The sequence below is a fragment of the Lagenorhynchus albirostris genome, chromosome 1, assembly GCF_949774975.1.
Source record: "Lagenorhynchus albirostris chromosome 1, mLagAlb1.1, whole genome shotgun sequence".
NCBI classification, from domain to species: Eukaryota; Metazoa; Chordata; class Mammalia; order Artiodactyla; family Delphinidae; genus Lagenorhynchus; species Lagenorhynchus albirostris.
Window position 1 is genome coordinate 34,237,973 of NC_083095.1, and position 21,789 is coordinate 34,259,761.

The window sequence follows — 21,789 nt, forward strand, 5'->3', positions numbered from 1 at the left end:
CTTTGTAGGCTGTACAGGCTCGGTTGCAACTACTTGGCTCTGCCGTCATAGCATGAAAACAGCCATAGACAATACATAAACGAGTGAGCGTGGCTGTATTCTAATAAAACTTTATTTATAAAAACAGAGTCTGGGCCTGTTTGACAGCTCCCCAGGAGACTTTGATGTGTACCCAGAGTTGAGAGCAATGACCTACAGCTGTCCACTAGGGGGAGCAAGAGCTGGGCGGGCTGTGGGGAGTGGAGAAAATCTTTCCTTTTTCCTCTCCTTTCGCCTTTTCTCCCTCTCTTCAGAAAGTCCCGTGACTATGATTACATTTGCATGAAGAGAAACAGGGTATCGTATTTCTCCTATAGTGTTCCAAGTGTAAAAACTAATTCAGGTCAGAAGGATCTTCAGGATCCTCCAAGCTTCTGTTTTGTGAAACTGAACAAAGCCCTTCTCTTAAGAAGTAACCTGGACTCTTGAGCTCCGGCGCCAGCCTTGCTGAGCATCTTTTTGTCTTGTAGTCAAAGAAGGTTGGCAGTACCTGTTTGCTGTGAAGGATGCATCTCTGAGAAGTCGGCTAACACTGCAGTTTGTGGACCGGTGGCCCCTGGAGTCATGCCTGGAGATCCTGGCCTACTGCATTTCAGACACAGATCTCCAAGATGGGCTGGAGTGTGAGCTACAGAGAAAGCTAGCAGAGCTGCTGGTGTATCAGAAGGTATAGGATTCGGCATCAAGAGAAAGGAAATAGCCTTCTCACCTTATTACCAACTCCAGCCTATTCTCATGTGATGGTGGATTTTTTTTTTTTTTTGCGGTACGCGGGCCTCTTACTGTTGTGGCCTCTCCCGTTGTGGAGCACAGGCTCTGGACGCGCAGGCTTAGCGGCCATGGCTCACGGGCCCAGCCACCCCGTGGCATGTGGGATCTTCCCGGACTGGGAGCCCGTGTCCCCTGCATCGGCAGGTGGACTCTCAATCACTGCGCCACCAGGGAAGCCCGATGGTGGATTTTAAGAAACAGAAAATCTGGGGCTGGCTTTTGCTCTGTATCTTGCTTCTGCTCTGTATCTGGCTTCCATTCTTAGGTGAAGAGCGAGGGAGCCTCTATCTGTTTCCTATTTTATTTACTCCTGTAATCTTAAATATGTACATGTCAGACAAGGATTAAAAATTAATAATAAAATTAACACTAGAATGGTGCTTTACAGTCCACAATGCCTTTTTCATATGTACAGGCACACCTTTTTTTTTTTTTACTTCATTTTGCTTTATTGCACTTTGCAGATACTATGTTTTTTACAAATTGAAGGTTTGTGGCAACGCTGCATTAAGTAAGTCTCTTGGCACCATTTTTCTAACAGCACTTAACTCACTTCATGTCTACGTGTCACATTTTGATAATTCTCACAGTATTTCAAACTTTTTCATTATTATTATATTTGTTATGGTGATGTGTGATCAGTGAACTCTTTTTTTAACTATTTTTAAAGATTTAGTTATTATTTATTTATTTTTGGCTGCGTTAGGTCTTAGTTGCGGCACGCGGGATCTTTTGTTGCAGCGTGCAGGCTCTTCATTGTGGTGCAGGGGCTTCTCTCTAGTGGTGGCGTGCAGGTTTTTTTCTTCTCTAGTTGTGGCACGCAGGCTCCAGAGGGCGTGGGCTCTGTAGTTTGCGGCTCGTGGGCTCTAGTTGAGGCGCACGAGCTGAGTAGTTGTGGCATGCAGGCTTAGTTGCCCCGCAGCACATGGGATCTTAGTTCCCTGACCAGGGATCAAACCCACGTCCCCTGCATTGGAAGACGGATTCTTTACCACTGGACCACCGGGGAAGTCCCTGTGATCAGTGAACTCTGATGTTGCTATTGCAAAAACATTATAACTAGATGAATGCTCAAATTAATTGCTAAAACTAATTTTTTAGCAATAAAATATTTAATTAAGGCATGTACATTTTTTGTAGGCAATGCTATTGCACAATTTATAGACTACAGTATAATGTAAACATAACTTTATTTGCACTGGGAAACAAAAAAATTCATGTGACTCACTTTATTATAATATTCACTTTATTGTGGTGGTCTGGAACTGAACCCACAGTATCCCCAAGGTATCCTTGTATATGTGAGCTTGCTGTATGTTTTATGTATATTGTGTCTTGTTGTTCAAGAGTTTTTATAGAATTTAATCTCCTATGTCTTTTTTAAAGATTGTTTTAAACTTCAGCTAAATTTCAAGAGCCATTTTGAAAGGGATGCATGAGAGTGACAGTTTCACAGTGAAAACTTTTTGGATATATGTGTCATATTCAAGATCAAGAGGCTCAGGAAGACAGATTTCGATGGTACAGCTACCTAACAAGTATACATATATGCTAATTTTTCCATGTGTGCTTGGAACTGAACAGAGCCCAGAGCCCAACCAGGGAAAGTGAAAGTGGCAGGTGAAAAAGATTTTCTTTCCACTCTTCCATAGCACTTTTCATGCAGAGCTAAAATGCTGCATGAAAGGTGATCCCACGGAGCATTCAGGACAGAAGAATAACCTCTCTAGAGTGCTGAGCTGGCGGGGCAGGGGCAAGTGACTCCAGAAGACCGAACAAGCTGCAAAGCACAGAAGCCTCTGAGGATTGTCCTCCAAGTGAAAGGCCCCGATCCTGGCCCCCCACTCAGCCTTTGCTCCCTGATTATACTTGCCGGATAGGTTCTCTCACCTCTCCAAACACTCTTTGTCCCATTCGTTCTAATCCCTCCTCTGTCCTGGCAAGTTCTGACAGCCTGACTTTGGGACAGACACCTGGGGCTGGCCCATCCCTGGAAACTCCAGTGACTTATTCCTGAGCAGAGTAATTGCAGTGTGGTTTGATAGCTTCTTCTGTCTTTCCTTAGATTCTAGGTTTGCAGGCTACCCCCGTGTGGTGTGACTGGCAGACCCTGAGGAACTGTTGTATCGAGGACCCATCAACTGTCATGAATGTGATTCTAGAAGCCAAGGTACCATTTTCCTGGGTACTATTCCCCTTCCTCCTCTTTCCAGAGTTGCTGTTCCTTAGCTGGTTATGTAGACCTCTTTCCACGTATCAAGGTTCACATTTTTTTCTATAACTACACAACACTTTTTTTTTTCTCTTTTGTGTGTGTGAAATTTACCAACATACCTAGAAGAATAGAGGATAATACAGTTGACACTTTGGTACTATCACCCTTGTTTTCATTCACAAGATTTCCTACACTGTTTACACTAGGTACAGAATATGTACCTAGCACTGGAATGGCTGGAGCATGAGGCTCGAGCATCCTCACCTTTTCTAAGATGTTACAACATTGCTCTTCAGATCCGTCGTCCTGTCCCTGTTATTCTCCCACTCACAGTTCCTGTTGTTCCGTCTTCTTAGCAACTTTGGCATTGTCCAGCTTTTCACTTTTTTGCCAATAAGATGGTATGTCATTATGGTGTTAATTTACATTTCCATGATTACTAATGACCTTGATTATCTTTTCATGTGTGTATTGGACATTTGAGTGCCAAGGAGACTTTTTTTTACCCTTTAGGGAGCTGATATACCATAGTTCAAAATGAGGTGTATTTATTCAGATGTTCATTCATCCGGGAAACCTTTACTGTCTGTTATTTACCACTGCGCTAGATGGTGTTGAAACAAAGATAATTAAGCTTAGTCCTTGCCCTTGTGCAGCTCACATTTTGGGAAAGGAGGGAGCAGGGCGGGGCGATGCGAGACACATCCCTGGGTGATTGCGATATACCAGGTGACCGAAGTAAGCCCAGACTAAGGTGGGGCACAGCCAGGTGCCTAAGACAGCCCAAGAAACAAGGAAGGAAGAAAAAAAAAAGGAAGAAAAAAAAAAAAAAAAAGAAACAAGGAAGCATCCTGAAGAAGGTGGCCCCAGGCAGAGTTGTGGGGAGGGCCTTCCAGATGCCATCATATTAGAACACATGGACAAAGCTCTGGGAAGCTTTAATCCAGAGTTCACAAATTTGGTGTTGGAAGGGGGAGTAACAAGGGGTGATATCAATGGAATCCAACCCCAACATGTTTGTTTGGCCCATGTAGTATTGCTCTGCAGAATTTTTAGTTTTCGTATTGATTTCGTTGCCAACATTGTAAAATAGGGAATTTTTTTAATTAAAGTTTTTTTGGCATTTGTAAAAGTCTGGCACCACTGGGCCTGCACATTCATATGGCAACAGTCAGAGCTGAGCAGGCACTGTCTCCTTTGGACAGTCTTTTCGGTCTTCCCCACTTCCTTAGTATCTTCCCAGGGCTGACACTGAGTGTCAGTAGCTGTATGTCATCTGTTTCTTTATTATAGTAGAGCTAAAAGAAAAAGGACATCCTGAACAGTCAGCCTACTTGGATCATTTTCATAACTTACCTTGCCACTCTAGTCCTTTATGATCCCACTTTAGTCCCACAGTGAAGTTCCCATCAGCGCTTCCCAAACTTTCCTGGGGCTTTAGCAGACTCAAGACTCCTGAGAAAAATCAGGCAAGAGCTGGATGAGTGACAAGGCCAGGAATTTAAAGGGATTGAAGGCATGTGTGTTTCCTTCCAGGAGTATGAGCTGTGTGAGGAGTGGGGCTGCCTATACCCCATTCCAAGAGAACATTTAATCAACCTACATCAAAAGCATCTTCTCCACCTTCTAGAAAGAGGCGATCATGAAAAGGCTCTGCAGGTAAGCCTCCAACTCTTCCCAGTTTTCTTTTGGTAGGGGATGAGAAGGTTAGTCAAATCAGGTGGCTCTGTTCCTGCTGGATCCCATGCAAGGCATTCGCAGTCTCAGATCTGCCCCTCCGTGTCCTTCAGGAGCTGGTTATAGTCACCTTCCCTAGAGGTGCCTAGCCCTGCATTAGGTGCCAGACGGGCAGCTGGGTCCAAGACTCTGCTGATCTCTGGTCCTGTCAAAGCCATCATTTGTGAAGCTTTGGGGGTGGTGAAAAAATGAGTGCAGAGAAGGGGTTAATCCACAGTGACTAAACCTGAAGGTTCTGTTCTCAAACAAAACAAGGCTGTTCTAAGAGTTCTTCTACAGGTCTCACCTTTCTCCTCTACCTTCCTCCTGCAACAGCTCCTGCGAAGAATTCCTGACCTCACCATGTGCCTTGAGGTCACAGAGCAGTCCCTCGACCAGCACTCTAGCTTGGCCACTTCTCACTTCTTGGCCAACTACCTCACCACCCACTTCTATGGAGAACTGACCGCTGACCGACACCGTGAAATCCAAGCACTGTACATGGGATCCAAGGTCAGGAGGAGAAGGGGATGTTGGGAAAGCATGCCTGAGGGAGGGACTGCTGGCCCGTCTCCCACTTCAGAACTTGCCCTTCCAGGCACCTGCCATCCTTGACCTGTGGTATATAAAATCTTGACCCTAACAGCCCACCACATCCCTTAGGACTTACCGTTCTCTTACTGCTCTGCCTCCAAAGTGAATTTTACTGTCCTCTTAAATTCTCTTTATGCTTTCCTTGGCATCTGCTATGCCAAGCCTTCTCAATTCGGACCATGAATTAGAATCACCTGGACTTTCTAAAAATAGCAGTAGTTAATCTCCACCCTAGAGTAATTAAAACCGAACCCCTTGGGACAGGACCTGCCTATCTTCCAGAAGGATTCTGATGCAAGGATTTAAAACTACTGCTTTAAATCCTTAAAACTACTTTGTGCGAAAGGAAAAGGGTTAATTGTCTAGGCAATGAGATAAGTCTTTACCTTTGATGTGTAACCTTGGAGACACTAATAGAAGAAATTATAAACTAGAAAAAGTAATCCAGTGAAGGAGAGTTTGGGGAGAGATAAGGCCTTCTAACTCTCTAATAATGATTCTGATTGGAAGTCATATATACTGGCCCCCTGAGTGTAGATCTTGCCGCATGAATAGAATGAGTGCTGGGAGAGCCATGAATATGACCACGAGCCTACTTGCTAAGAGTTCAACTATGTAAAATGATTCTAAAGAGGATACACCTTTTTTTTCTTTTTTTTTTTTTTTTTTGGATGTACTGTACCTAAATGGAATCTTTGAAAACTGGCAGTGAGAAGAGCCAGTGAATGTATTTCAAGCCCAGGAATAACGCCTCTAGGAGGAATTTAGAGTCATCATTCACCTGTAGAACACTGGAGGTGCCAGGTTCAGTCCACCTTATATTGCTTATTTCTAGTAAAGCCTCAAATGGACAGAATGGTGGCTTTAAGGATCAGGCAGGGGTCAACCATGCCTGGTTGGTCTAGGCCAGGGGTCAGGAGACCACCACCTGTGGGCCAAATCCAGTCCTCTGCCTGCTTTTATAAATCAGGTTTTATAAATCAGTAGTTGCCACAAAGACCTTATGGCCTATGGAGCCTAAAATATTTACTATTTAAACCTTTACAGGAAAAGTTTGCCAGCCTTGCTTCCTAAGAGACTCCTAGCCAGTTTCAGTAGCTGGCCAAGTGCCCTTTGGTCCCAGATACCCTTCCCCCTTCCCAGTAAGAATCTTGGCTTTCTTCTGAAATTCGTGTCCTGTTTTCTTCACTCTGTGGCTCTGCCCCACACCCAGGTCCTGCTAACCCTGCCCGAGCAGTACCGGGCCAGCTACTCCCACTTGTCCTCTAACCCCCTGCTCATGCTGGAGCAGCTGCTCATGAACATGAAAGTGGATTGGGCCACCATGGCTGTGCAGACTCTGCGTCAGCTGCTGGCTGGCCAGGAGATTGGCTTCACCATGGACGAGGTGGACTCGCTGCTTTCCAGATACGCAGGAAAAGCCCTGGACTTTCTGTACCCTCTGCGGGAGAAACGCTCAGGTAACCGCCAGCATCCTCGATGGGGGTTCTTCATGGAGAAGGAAATACCATGCTACATCCTTAGTTTCATTTTTCCTCTTTTATAATTTTGAGTTGATTGAGAGTGAAAGGATACACTTCAGGAGAGATAGCTCTTTTATATAGGAGAGATCTCAGTCTTGGAGGAAGTGGCAGGCTAACCAGAATGAAAGGATGGTAGATAACCACCACGTGCATAATAATATAAAGCTTCGGGGGAAAAAAACATGCTGGGGGTACTTCCCTGGTGACGCAGTGGTTAAGAATCCGCGTGCCAATGCAGGGGATACGGATTTAATCCCTGGTCTGGGAAGATCCCACATGCCGCGGAGTATCTAAGCCGTGTGCCACAACTACTGAGCCTGCGTTCTAGAGCCCGCAAGCCACAACTACTGAAGCCCACGTGCCTAGAGCCCGTGCTCCACAAGAGAAGCCACCGCAATGAGAAGCCTGCGCATTGCAACGAAGAGTAGCCCCCACTCGCGGCAACTAGAGAAAGCCCACATGCAGCCACAAAGACCCAAAGCAGCCAAAAATAAATAAAAACAAAAAAACATGCTGGGGGTGGTCTCTGTCTGGCCTTGGTGCACTGGGCTCTAAGTGCCATCGTTTTGTACTGAGGGTGTGCGCTATTCCCAGGATCACATCAGATGCCACTAGTGTGGGAACTGACTCAGCCTCTTCTAGAATGAAGAAAATGAAATAAATGGGGGCTGATGTTCCCAGCCAGCTTTTTTTTTTCTTACTCCCTACCCTCCAGGACCACCATTTAAATGTCTTCTACTTCCCCCTGGGCATCTTTAGATTTATTTTGTAAAATCCTAGTGTCTACTTCATTTATCTCACGTGCCTAACACAGTTTGTTTATTGAGGCATTTAAGAAGCATGCTTGCTGTCGTCTTAGAAGTACCTCTGCCATTCTTTGCGTACCTAGTAGAGTCATGGGATGACAGCGAAACCAACAGGGCTTTGAACTAAATGCCTAGCACAGCAAGTAAGGATGTTTATGATAGAACAATCTGTCAACATTTTCCCTCCCTACAGATCCTGTGATTTACCTCCAGGAAATTGTCAGTCCGGCTTCAGACCTCGAGACCTTGTCTAGGTCACCGTCAGCGGAGTTCTCTTCTGTTGCTGCTCCTGGTAAGGACAGGTTCTGAGAGTTACCCATTTTTCAGTTCAATCTTGCCTTACTCTGATTTTCTGATTCTTTTGCTTCTTTTTTCATTTCCAGTCACAACATTCTTATTAATTGTTTTTCTTGATTCTTTCCAGCTTTTTGTATCCCAGAAAATTCAACATACAATCGATTCTTATTATTTGCAGTAGTATATCTATGAAGGTTCCACAAACACTGAATTAGCAAATACTAAACCACTGCTCCTAGGGAAAATACGCCCACGCGTGTGTGTGATTACATGTGTGGACATGCACGCGCGCACACACACACACACACACACACGCACACACACATTTCACATACATTATAATCTCAAATTGGAAACAATTCATCCCAGTAAATTCTATTTTCTTTATTTTACAAAAGAGAAAAAGCGGTTCAGAGTGTTAAAGTGACCTGCCTGAAGCCACCCCATTAATGAGTGCCTAATGAGCCTTTGGGATTCAAACCCTGTCCAACTAGCCCCAGAGTGGAGCTTCTTACACTACCCTGCTGCACTGTCCCCTACCATCTGCATCCTCTGGTCATCTCTGTATGAGAGCTGAGATAAGAAAGGGAAACATTACCTTGTTCAACCCCAGATGAGAAGCTGTATACCAGGCAACTCAAATTATTCACCACTTTGTACATGTCTGCAAAAGCAATGCAAATATTGATTTTGAGGTTACAAACAAATTTTAGCGAGTAGGCAACTTCACAAATACGGAACCTACTAATAAGGAGAATCGACTTATTTAGTCCTTATGTTCACTCTGACCCTGTCCTGCAGATAGTTATTTATATCTGTCACCCACACAGGGTGCAAGGTCCTTGAAGGCCTCTGCCATGTCTTGGTCATCCCTTTTCACCACCCCTCTTCTCCCACAGTCTCCTGACTTGCCCAATGGCCTACACTCAGAAGCAACTCAGCAAGTGTTTGTTTTGCCAACAGGAGAGCAGACTTCTGGGGAGAGGTCGACAGCCCATCTTCTTCTGGGTGCTGCTAAGAGTCACTGTGTTTTCCAGTTCTCTTTTTCTGTGACCTGCCAACATCGTTCTGCTAGTTGACAAGAAATCTCCTTAGATATCATAAAACAAAGACTGTGGCATTTCGTGGCCATGCTTTGAGAATTAGCCTTGCTTCACAGTAATCAGACCTGACAGAAGGGCTCAGACGTACAGGCATGTGAGCAGCTTCACAAATCTGCATAAGGCAGCCTGAGCAGCTTGGGTTTACTTAATTTTTTTAACTTTTTATTACAGAAAGTTTCCAGTACACGAAAGTAGAGAGACCAGTGTAATGAAGTGTCACATACCTATTACCCAGCTGCAATATTTATCATGTCAGTATGACCATTCTTGTTTCATCTTTACCCCTGTCCCTCTACTGGATTATTTTGAAACAAATCCTAGATATCATACCATTCTGTTTATAAATAAAACAGGGTATATCTCTAAAAGGTAAGGACATTTATAAAACAAAACCATAACATCATTCCCATACCTAAAACCAAATTAATGATTCCTTATTATTATCAACTATCCAGTCACTCGTCAGATTTCCCCAGTTGTCTCATGAAGATTCTTTTTAGAATTGGTCTTTCTAGAATCAAGATGTAAACAATGTCCACACATGGCATTCGACTAAACTCTCTCTTAAATCTGTTTTAATCAGTAGGTCCCCCTACCTCTTTTTATTTGTGGAGGAAACTAGGTCATTTGTCCTTTAGAGCTTCCCACACACTGCATTTTGCTGACTGTCACCCCATGGCAATCTGGGTCTCCGTCCCCTGTGTTTTCCAGTACACTGGTAGATAGATCTAGAAGCTTGATTTGATTAAGGCTTAATGTTTTTTGGTTAGTACATTTGATAGGTGGCCGTGTGCCTTCCATCAGGAGACGCACAATGCTCTTTTTGCAGTCAGCCATCGATGGTCAATAACTGGATCTGTGCTATCAGTAGGGTTTGTAAAGTGGTACAGTTCTAACTCTCTCATCCCTTCTTTGTTTATTAGCTGGACTACTGATCACCTTTTACTCTGACTTCTGGCTTTGACTCCCAGGTGTCTCCATTGTGCATTCCCCCAGTCCGAGGGAGAGGAGCTTCCCACAGAGTCAGCCGCCACTGGAGTTTGTGCCCCCAGCAACGCCCCCTGCCAGGCACCAGTGGGTACCGGATGAGAGTGAGAGCACCTGCATGGTCTGCTGCAGGGAGCGCTTCACCATGGTAAGCAGCGTCCGTCTCCGGCTTTACCTGCAGGAGAAATGGAAGGAAAGCTCTACTTCCTGAGCTTGAGTTTATAGTCACCTCCTGTCCCCAAGAGGATATGGGTATGTTCAGAAGAACTGACTACCAGATCTACGGCTCTGGGTTTACCTTTGACCTGACCAGAATATATTTTCTGAATTTAGACAGATGGTAGACACCCTCAAGGAGCCTTAAATTCTAAAATCTCTGCCATTCTCATGAAATAAATAAAAAGAGCCAGAGTGGTATTGCATGGGAGGAGTCGCCAAATGTTGGGGCATCTCGTTTCTAGCTCCTGTGTCTTTCGCAAAAAGACGGGTGACCTGGTAATGGTTTTATGTGCTGGCGCCAGATGACCTCAGTTCTAATACCAGCACTGCCTCTTACTAGCAATGTGACTATTAACTTTCTCAGTCTCAGATGCTCACTTGTAAACTAGGGATGCTAGGTTATTTGGTTCATGGAGCTATAAACACTAACTACAGTAACAAATGTTACCACCCTGAACACAGTACCTGACTGGCACAACAGCTCAGCTGATGAATAGGATGACGATGCAATTTCTCTGTGTCTGTTTCCTCCTCGTGTATAAAAGCAGTGTAATATATCTGTCAACCTCTTATGAAATAAGGCAGTATTTGTAAAAGCATCTTGAAAAAAACACTGTTTCATCATCATCAATACCATGTAGACATGTGATCCTCATTGGCTGAGAAAGTCACTTCTTCCCCACTGCTTTTTGCGGTGTCTTCACATGTTTCCTCCACAGACAGATAAGACTTGTCAGGAGCTATTGAAAAACTATCCATGACTTGGACATCTTTGCCCATCAGATGAGGGAGATCTTTAAATGTCAGCTTCTTGAAGGCAAGGACTAGTGTGTTCTTTTCTCAGTAGAGGCCCAAGCACATGGTATTCTTAGTAAGTCACAGGTGGCTAATTCCAAGGATAAATGGATTGCCGGGTGCTCACAGGTCCTGCAATCTCACCTTCTCTTCCTCCCTCCTCCTTCTCTTCCTGATGACACTCCTCAGTTTAACAGGCGTCATCACTGTCGCCGCTGTGGTCGGCTAGTGTGCAGTTCCTGCTCCACTAAGAAAACGGTGGTGGAAGGCTGCAGAGAGAACCCTACTCGCGTGTGTGACCAGTGCTATAGTTACTTCAACAAAGAGTGAGTGTCCTGCAGCGGGGCCGCTGCTGCTATTGACCACTGCACCCTCCCCCAGGTCCCGACACTCCTGGGGTCTCGTTATGGAAAGCGTCTCCAATCTGAGCAATTACAGAAAGTTTTCATTTCACATTCACACTGAAATGCCATTCACTCTACAGTGTAATGTTTGACCCTGCTCAGAGAGACTTCTAAGAGAGGAAGTAGGGATGAGTAGAAGCAGAGATCAGAGCTCTTACATGATGTTCTCTCTGGGATCAGGACACTTAGTTCTTCGGCCTGTCCTCTAACTGAGGCCATGGGCCTGTCCCCTAACTGAGGCCGTGGATCTTAGTTTGCCAACAGCCTCACCTCTTTTCCAGCCACTCTCGCTTCGGTTGGTCTCAGCTGGACTCCAAAAGACACTGAATGTTGGGGCCTCACTTGCGTCAGCTCTCACTGAGCTCATCATTCTGGCTTGTTATCCGCAACTAGAAGAGCCCACACACTTTCCTGTGCACAGTTCAGCTGGGAACAAGCCTCAGAAACTGCTCATGCCTCTGGCAAGATAGGTCAAGACTGTGTTTGCCGGCCCAGTATTGCTCAATTTTTTCTACTTCTTCTAGCAGCAGAGGAGGGTGAAACTAAGACTGCTAGAGCATGTGGGAATAGGAGCCAAAGCAGCTCTCCAAGAGCAAAATCACTTTGAGTTCTTCATGTTTTACTAACAGACTTAAAGGGATTTTACATTCTGCCCAGTAGCTCAACAGCATTTTTGTGTTTCTTTTACTAGGAACATTTTTTTAACATTATTTACCATGGTGATTACTGACCTGATAGGAAGGAAGACGTGCCGTGTTCATACCACAGTTTCTGTGACCCTGGCATACCACTGCCTCCCTCTGGGTGGGGGACAGGGAAATTACCCATTTATCATACTGCTGAGATTAGAAATGAGCAGTTGTTATCAGTGAGGATTCTTTCATTCAGCAATCACTGAGCAATAATCACTTTGCCCTCGAGGAGCCCCGATTTTAGTGGGGAGACAGCCAAAACACAGACCACAGAGCCCTTGGGTAAGTGCAGTGTGGAGACACACCCAACTTAGCCCAGTGATCAGGAGGGTTTTCTAGAGGTGTGGCACTTGGTCTGAGACTTAGAGGATGAGAAGTTGGTAGGAAAAGAAGCCAAAACAGAGCATGCCCAAAAGTGGGAGTAACAACTGCAAAGGTAGGGGCAGGAGAAAATGTGGGTCCTTTGAGGAAGTGTAAATAGGTAGGTGATGGGCTAAGGTTCTGGACTCAGAGGCTGGCAGCTGAGCTGGGAGGACCTAGGGAATGGCAGAGAGGCTTGGAGCTTGCTCTTTGAAGCATGGGCCGGGGTTGACCAGAAGGCTCCTCGTGCAGATGATAGACCTGGGCTCTGGCTTGTGACATTGGGATTTAGTGGTTGGTGGCACCAACTGAACTTGATCAGAGCCCGTAGCAGTGTGGGGAGGACTCTTATGGGTTGAGCAGAGGTCATGGGTGGTAGGAGATGGTCTCAAGAGGCAGCGACGCCATAAGGAGCTTTGTCTGCTAAACTGCAAATGTGGAATATTTTACCCTGAGGAGCTATCAAAGAATTTGATAAAAGAATTTTAAGCAGAAGCATAATATGACCAGATTTGCATTTTTTTTTTAATTTTTTTTCTGCGGTACGCGGACCTCTCACTGTTGTGGCCTCTCCCGTTGCGGAGCACAGGCTGCGGACGCGCAGGCTCAGTGGCCATGGCTCACAGGCCCAGCCACTCCGAGGCACGTGGGATCTTCCCGGACCGGGGCACGAACCCGTGTCCCCTGCATCGGCAGGCAGACTCTCAACCACTGCACCACCAGGGAAGCCCCAGATTTGCATTTTTGAAAGCTCGCTGTACCTACAAAGTAGAGAATAGCTTGGTAGAATCAAGGAGACCAATTGGGAAGCTATTGCAAAGGCTCTAGCATTAAATGATGAGGGCCCTCTCTGAGGCAGGGATGAGGAGAGAGATGGGGACATTTAAACAGGTATTTTAAATGGCACGGGCAAGAAATGGTAAGTGGTTGATTGTGACAGGTGAGGGAGAGAAAAGAGTTTTGGATGATTCCCTGATAATCTCATTCGAGTAACAGTAAATGTCAGTGCTATACACTAAGCTCAAAACAAAGAGCAGGAGGAGGGATTCAAGCATTTCACTTTTTCTTTCTCTGTTTCCAGTGCGCCAGAGGAGAATCCAGGACAACCAGGAGGTAAGGCTGAATCACATTCCCTGTGACTTTTTTTTTTTTTTGGCCACACGACCCAGCTTGTGGGATCTTAGTTCCCCGACCAGGGATTGAACCCACGCCCTCGGCAGTGAAAGCGTGGAGTCCTAACCACTGGACCACCAGGGAATTCCCTCCCTGTGACTTTTTGTCTCTGTGCTCAAGTTGGCTCGTCCTTCAGCATATCTGCTGCAACTGACACCCTCAATGGCAACTCAGTCCAACAGGTTGACCAAAGGAAGTTCTTGGCATTTCTGTCAGGCTATTTCCCTTAAGGTTTGTCATCATAGTAACCTATCATACTGGCCCATTAGCTTCCAGCATCGAGGAGGCCAGCAGCCAAAGAATTTGGTCCTTAACTTTTAGTAGCTTATTTCTCTTCCTTCCCCCACTAGGTTTCCCTTCACCACCATCCTGCCTTCTAATGCTCCCTCCTTCCCCTCGGTAATCACTATTAATAATTTGGGCAGGTTAGTTTTTAGAGTAGCCAATGGCTCATCCCTCCATTTGGGAAGCATGCAGCATTCAGAATTTCTCGTGTGAAGCAACAAGTTTGTGTGACAAACACTGTAACACTCATTCCAGGTCTGTGCCTGGGGAAGAAAGTTTGAGGTACCCAAGGTGGTCTCCTAAAGGAAATAAAAGGGACCAAAAGGAGAGAAAGGGCCCTAAGATATCAGGCAAGGATCTGCCTGCAGCTCGTGGCTCCCTGGGCTGGGCTAGACTGGACTACCGGCCAGTGAATGACACATGAACGGCATTTGTCTTCTCAGCACCAGACAGCCCCAAGAGCGAAAGCCCTCCATACTCAGCTGTGGTGAGAGTCCCCAAAGCAGCTGAGGTGGAATGGATTTTGGATCTGAATGAGGAGGAAAATGAGCTGGTGCGGAGTGAATTTTACTATGAGCAGGTAATAGCAATAAAATGTGACGGTCATTTGAGTTTCCTTATGATGTGTAGTAGCATGGCAGGAAATGCAGAGTTGGGCAGACACAAGCAGGCCTTCACTTGCTCACAGTGTAATATCATGGGAGCTAAGACAAGTAAACCAGTTAAAGCAGAAAATGAGGAACAGCTTGAGAAATATACAAGAGGAAATCAGGAAAGGCTTCGTGGAAGAGGTAGCATTTAAGAGGAGCCTTGGAAGTGCGGTAGGAGTTTGACAAGCAGAAGTTTGGGTGTCCTGAGTGGAGTGAGGATAGGAGAAGGGCAAAGAGTTCCAAACTCTAACATCCAAGCGAAGGCACAGTATGAAAAATGATTGGGGAATTAGAAGTGGTTTAATTTGGAGAGAACATAGGGTGTTAATAGAGAGGTAGGAAAGGTAGGGTTGAAACAGGCTATTTATGTGTAGGGCCTTGTACTCTGCAGTAAGATATATGTACTTGGTAGGCATCAGGGCCACGGAAGGTTTCAGAGTGTGCTTTAGGAATATTCATTTAGCAGCACTGTTTCCAGTGGCTTGAAACAAAGACTTCTGCAGGTATCCAGACAAGCAAGGTGACTATCGTCCAAGCCAGCATTAGGAGCACCTGCGCTGGTGGGACAGTAGACTAAGAAAGAAGGGCACCTACAGGCATTCCCAGGAAGTAGGTAACACGTGGACACAGCTGCCTTCCTCCCAGTAAGGAGACAAAAACCTAGCAGCCAGAGCTTTGCCAGTGCTACCTAGAACTTCTGAAGTATGTTTAGCTCTACTTCTGCTTTGCCGTGGGATTTTTGGCTCCTTCCCCCAGGGTTTTTCAAGCTTTGTGAAAGGGGAAGAATAATTCCTCCCTCCCAGCTACATTTGAAGACTGCTTTGGTCTGGGAACTCACAGTGTGCTTCTCTCCTCATCCACCTGGGCCAGGCCCCCAGCGCCTCCTTGTGTATCGCCATCCTGAATCTGCACCAGGACAGCGTTGCCTGCGGCCACCAGCTGATTGAGCACTGCTGCAGGCTGTCCCAGGGGCTCACCAACCCGGAGGTAGATGCGGGGCTGCTCACAGACATCATGAAGCAGCTGCTCTTCAGCGCTAAGATGATGTTTGTCAAGGCGGGCCGGAGCCAGGACCTGGCTCTTTGTGACAGGTAAGTGGAAATGAGTCTCTCTTCTTTTACACGGTGGTCATGTCTGTCCAGCTTCTTTTTCTGACCCTACTGTGGGTTTTCACCTCCCAATCCTCTGACAAGACATGCTGAACTGTTTTGCGTCTCCATTTGACGTTGATGAAATGCTGTTACACAGGCAGTCTTCCTCACCCTACGTTGACAGCCTGTGTGCTTCCCTTTCCCTGAGTGGATCCTCAAGGCAGGTTCTCTAGCTATAGAGTCTTTCTTTTCCAGTTGGAAAGAAAGACTTGGGTTAATTTGTAATGAACATCAATTTTGGAGAGCACCTTTAGTCTCTGTGGAACTTTCTGCCTTTTAAAGGAGATGTGTCCTCTACCCTAGTTTTGACCAAATTCAGACTGTGGCCTCAGGGAGTTCTGGGTAACAGATCTATAAAGCGCACTGTGGACTGGTCTGTCCCTAAGTCCCAGGGAGGAATGTGAGTCATAAAGTAGAAGTTTCTATGGAAAAGTGAGGATTAGGCCCCAGCTCCCTACGCAGCCTGCTCTGCCTCCATTCATTAACCTGACAATGAAAACTCCCAGTTCCTGGCTTCTCCACCCAGATGTGTGACTCACGCGCATTCCCAGCTCTCAGTCCTAGCCAGATTTGAGAGCAAAGAGCATAATTTTCTTTGACGTGTCAGTGCTTCAGGCACTTGCCCAGAGTACTGGCCTGCAAACTCACCAGATAACAGAGAGTGCAGTGACTCTCAGCTTCACTGCTTCCTAGCTCTGTAACCTTAGATGAGTCTGTTAACCACTCTGGGCCTCGGTTTCCTCCTCTAGAAAATGGGGATGATAATAATATTTATTTCATATGGCTGTAAAGTGAGAGTACTGTATCCATATAAAGGGCTAAGAACTGAGCCTGTGTACTCCAAAAATGTTAGTTTTATTATTCTTACTAACAAAAACCAGAAGGTTGAGAAAGGCAGAAGGAGGTGGGACAGAAAGTGGAAGGAAATATAAAGGAGTTAATTTCACTCATATCAAGAGGCAAAAGATTCTACATCATTTTTCAAGTTGACAAATGAAAAATGAGCTGTATAATATGTTAAATACAATTTTTTAAATAACCATGAAAAGAACCACAACTCTACCAATTTATCAGAAATGGAGGAGAAGGGAAGGAAAGAACAGAAACCATTTTATATAGCAAAAGGTAGAATTTAACTCAAAAATAAAGATATATCTAAATATTTCTCAACTATCAGGAGTGTAAATGAGATAAAATCTTATTAACAGAAAAGGATACTTAGATGGGAGCTGGAGAACAAATCTAACAGCAAGTCCTATACTTCCTTCAAAATCTAATATAGATGGAGGAAATATCCACTTTGGGTTAAAGGAGCAGAAATTAAGGAAGTCCTTGCTTCAGTGGGATTCTCACCCATCCCCAGGTGCCATGGGCTTTTCTGACACTTAATAGCAGTGGTTTCAAATTACACATCCTTTCTTCCCAGCCCTGGAATCGGTACGCTCACTCTAGGGAATCACTGCACTTGTGCCCAGTTGCTGATGATAGTAGATTCGTCTTTCATGTGTGTTTAGAACTCCTGGTTTGCAGAGTATTTTCCACTGTTTTTAACTCATACCTTCTTCTGTAGACAAATAAATAAATGTTTAAAAACAAAACTCACACCACCTATTACACACGTCCAATACATTATGATACCGAATTTGCTTTTACACACTATGCTCTCCCCTGCCCATCCCCACTAGGTTGAGAATCACTGATGTACTGAATCCCTTTCCAGGGAAATCAGTGGACAAGTCAGGATCTGCAGGGAGTTTTGATAGAATTATGATACAAGATTCAACAACCTTGAGTGTAGGCCTGTCTCAGGCAGGACTAAACAGAATGATCCCAGACAGCTCTCTGGGCTCTGTTGTTATAAGGTTTTTGCAATCACCAGGTGTCAGGAATAAGATCAAAGGCAGCAGTCCTAGTAACAAGAATCCATCCTTAACCCAGAGAAAGGATGTCAAGTCCAGGGCACTCGAATCTGAGGGCCCTGCCCAGCAGCACCTCCAGAGGATGGTAGTGATGTGACCTCTGTACTGACCGGGAGTGCAGGCTGCCGATACAGTCCATATACACTCTCCCAAGCAAGCAGGGTTCCAGAGAACCAAAAAGAAACGGGTAGCTTGCGAGCTCCCAGCGTCGGTATAAAGGCCTTGCCTCAAAATAGGAGACCTGAGTGTTCTGGAGCGTCCGTACTCCATGTATTGATAGCTAACATTTGATGAGTGCCTACAAAGCTCTAGACACCATCCTAAACTCTTTTCCTCCGGTTATTTCATTTTATCCTTAAAACTCCCCATTATTCTGTCCATTTTACAGATGAGTAAATTGAGGCTGAGAAAGGTTAACTAACTTGCCCAAAGTCATAGAGCCACTAAGTGATAGAGTTGAGTTTCCGAGAGTCTGACTCCAGAGTCTTTTCTCCCATGTACCTCACAATTCTCATTATCACATTTCACATTGGAAATGAAATAGAAAACCTTTGAGCAGCACCTGTTCTTGGGATGACCCTGTGGAGCCTCACTGCCTTGCCCTTTTCCTCCCTGTAGCTACATCAGTAAGGTAGATGTGCTGAATATTTTAGTTGCTGCTGCCTATCGCCACGTGCCATCTCTGGATCAGATCTTGCAACCAGCCGCAGTAACCAGGCTAAGGAACCAGCTTTTGGAAGCTGAGTACTACCAACTGGGCGTTGAGGTGAGGCACAGACAAAGCTGACATCTACCCCAACGAGTTACCTCCTCTAGTTGTCCTTGGCCATGGGGAGTGTCTAAGGCATGACAAGTTTGCCAGTGTGGGAGTAATGGCAGGTGGGGTGGTGGGGAGGGAAATGATTGACACCAAGGGGATAGAGTTGGTCTTTGGGACCTCAGGCATGGCTGTGGGTGCCTCCCCCTAAAAGGAGCAGTTTTTCCTCCAGGTCTCCACAAAGACTGGCCTTGATACCACCGGGGCATGGCACGCTTGGGGCATGGCCTGCCTCAAAGCTGGGAACCTCACCGCCGCACGGGAGAAGTTTAGTCGCTGTCTGAAGCCCCCTCTCGACCTCAATCAGCTGAGTCATGGCTCAAGACTGGTACAGGATGCGGTTGAGTACCTGGAGTCCACAGCGAGGCCACTTCTATCTGTGGTAAGAGCACAGCAGGCAGAGGGTGGGCTCCAGGGCCAGGGGGAGGCCCAGGGGCAGTAATGGCCTGGGGAAAGTATGAGCTTCCATTCAGCTGACAGTGGCAGCCCTGGCTCAGAGCTGTCAGGTTTGGATTTCGTTCTTTCCATTATATATGGTTAGATAAGTCATAAAGAGTCAAATTTCAAAAAAAAAAAAAAAACTAATTTTAAAACAATGAAAATCACATATAATCCCATACCCAGACTTAAGCAATATTTAGATTTTAGTGAATTTTCTTGGTTATGTTTTTGATTTAATTGGTGTTGTACAGTTTATAATATATAGAAGTTTATATCCTGCCTGTTTTCTACCCTTAAAACTATATAATAGTGAGCACTTTTCCACATTGTTAAATGTTCTTTGAAAACAGTATTTCCAGCGGCTGCTGAGAACTCCCTGAGTTCCGTTGTTCCCTCACACTCTGTCCTCTCTTGACAGCAAGATGATGATTACTTGGCCACCTTGAAAGAGCTGGAAGCTACCCTTCGGACCCAGAGCCTCTCTCTGGAGGTGATTCCTGAAGGGAAGATCATGAACAACACCTACTACCAAGAATGCCTCTTCTACCTGCATAACTACAGCACCAGCCTGGCCATCATTAGCTTCTACGTGAGGCACAGCTGCCTGCGGGAAGCCCTGCTGCACCTCCTCCACAAGGTGGGACTTGCAGACGTGGCTGGCTCTCACACGGCAGTGCCTGCTTTGCCCGCTTGGCTTGGCCCATCCAGCTTTCATGGAGGCAATAACCCCCCTTAACCTTACCCCAGGGTTGAGCTATGAGATCATCTCTGGCAAAGTCAGGTCCAAATGGCAAATTCTAGGGAATTCCCTGGTGGTCCAGTGGTTAGGACACCACACTTTCACTGCCGAGGGCCCGGGTTCAATCCCTGGTCGGGGAACTAGGAACCTGTAAGCCTCATGGGGCAGCCAAAATACAAAACAAAACAAAACACAAATGGCAACTTCTGTCTGCACAAATCATGATTTGATGAGTGTGCAAAAGTCTTAACCTGGATCCCAGATTGCCCTTCTGACGGGCAGTGACAAATTTCATCCCTTCTCCCAGAACATTTCGCAGAACCAAGTAATAGCTGAGAGCATGGTCTCTGGAATGAGATGCTTGGTGTAAGTGGTGTGACCTTGAGCAAGTTGCCTAATCTCTCACACACTTCCCACCTGCTCTGGGCTGTGTCCTGCTGCCGACCCCACTGCTCGTCCACTCAGGGTTCTTACCACAAAGGCCAGGAAGCACCCATGAGCCACATCCTAAATTTGGGGCCACAAGTATCTCATAGAAGGAGACTGTGCCCTCCTTTGTTTCCTCTGACATCCTCTGCCCTCCTCCCACAGGGGGCAAAGGCACCCCTGAAGTGCATTATTTCTTTGGAGCCATTGTTAGGACTCTGTTTCACCATGACTCTTCGGCCTTCTCTTTTTTATCTGAAAGTCCCATGCAATTTTTCTGAGGAATTGAGTGATTAGGACCAAATTTCATATAAAATTAAAGGAGCTTGAGTTATGCTTTAATTCCAATCTGCTGCCTTTATCCAAAATGGCGGCCATTGAAAGTTTACAAATAGGCATATCTTCTAGGATTCCTCCAAGTGGGTCGACAGTACAGAGTCGTGGTAACCATACCCCTACAGGACAGCGAAAGGGAAATGCTTTCACTACTGCCGTAGCTACCGTGTCTTAACCGGGTGTCAAGAATATTGTAAAAGTTATATTATTTGGCATTTAATTGCTAAAACCTGTTTCCTTTCCAAAAGAGTTTGGAGGTAAAGCTACTTCACCTCACCCAGTTCTGTTGCTTCTAACTGATGACCACTCCAGAGGGTTAAGCTGCTTACTTACTTATTTTGGTAAAAGCTGACGACAGCATTGCCCCTGCTTTACATTCGTCAGAGCTAGGAGAGAAGGCTTCTTTTTATCTCCTGTAATCACAGCTACCCTTGAACTGAAGTATCTTACCTTCTCAAGCAGGTGGGGAACAACAGAAAAAAACATTGTGAAAACTATGACTGAATGCCTAGAGCATGGAAGACGTGGTGTTTCCAGCCTCATTCCCTGCCTTTTCACCCCTTACCCACCACACTGCCCCAGAGTGAGCTTTCTAAAACATAGTACATGTTATTTATGTTATTCTTAATTCATGTTATTCCTCTCTCTAAAAGGCCTTCGGTGGATCCCCATGGCCACAAGATGAAGTCCAAATTCCTTAGCATGAATGCAGGACCCAACAGTATCAGGCCCCCTTATTTCACCAGTTTATTTTCACTGCAAATCCTGTCTATGCTCCATATTCCAGACTTGCCAAATTACTTAAATTTTCCTGATTGTACCATGCCCTTTCTTACTTCCATGAGTCTGCATCGCTGTTTCCCCGTACCTAGAATGCCCTGCCCCTCCTTGTTTTCTTGGAAAACTCCTGTTTATCCTTCCAGACCCTCTGTATTGAGCATTCACCTCTTCCTATAAACCGTCACTGTACCTAGAATGTAACTCTTGTTATTGCATTTATCCCACTGGATTGCAACTATTTGTTTACAATCGTGTCTTCGCATCTGGAGCGAGAAGGCCCATATTTACCTTACCTGGTGTCTTCAAGTACCTAGCCTAGTGCCAGTTATGAATGAATGAGTGGATAGATGAATGGATGAAATGGAAGTTCTTTTTTTTTGGCTGTGTTGGGTCTTCCTTTCGTTGCTGCACACAGGCTTTCTCTAGTTGCGGCGAGCGGGGGCTACTCTTTGTTGCGGCGAGCGGGCTTCTCATTGCAATGGCTTCTCTTGTTGCAGAGCATAGGGTCTAGGCATGAGGTCTTCAGTAGTTGTGGCTTGAGGGCTCTAGAG

At 45.6% G+C, this 21,789-nt stretch overlaps 1 protein-coding gene across 1 annotated transcript in view; it reads left to right on the top strand.

Moving 5' to 3' along the window:
• Positions 1–21,789, top strand: part of ZFYVE26 (zinc finger FYVE-type containing 26) — a 62,186-nt gene that overhangs the window by 28,408 nt on the left and 11,989 nt on the right. Inside the window, exons 22-35 of the mRNA XM_060140660.1 lie at positions 510–706; positions 2,876–2,980; positions 4,562–4,684; positions 5,078–5,254; positions 6,549–6,795; positions 7,858–7,956; positions 10,036–10,199; positions 11,255–11,391; positions 13,603–13,634; positions 14,423–14,559; positions 15,500–15,720; positions 18,318–18,465; positions 18,689–18,898; positions 19,376–19,594. Coding sequence (XP_059996643.1) covers positions 510–706; positions 2,876–2,980; positions 4,562–4,684; positions 5,078–5,254; positions 6,549–6,795; positions 7,858–7,956; positions 10,036–10,199; positions 11,255–11,391; positions 13,603–13,634; positions 14,423–14,559; positions 15,500–15,720; positions 18,318–18,465; positions 18,689–18,898; positions 19,376–19,594 — 2,216 coding nt within the window. The remainder of the gene's footprint in view (positions 1–509; positions 707–2,875; positions 2,981–4,561; positions 4,685–5,077; positions 5,255–6,548; positions 6,796–7,857; positions 7,957–10,035; positions 10,200–11,254; positions 11,392–13,602; positions 13,635–14,422; positions 14,560–15,499; positions 15,721–18,317; positions 18,466–18,688; positions 18,899–19,375; positions 19,595–21,789) is intronic.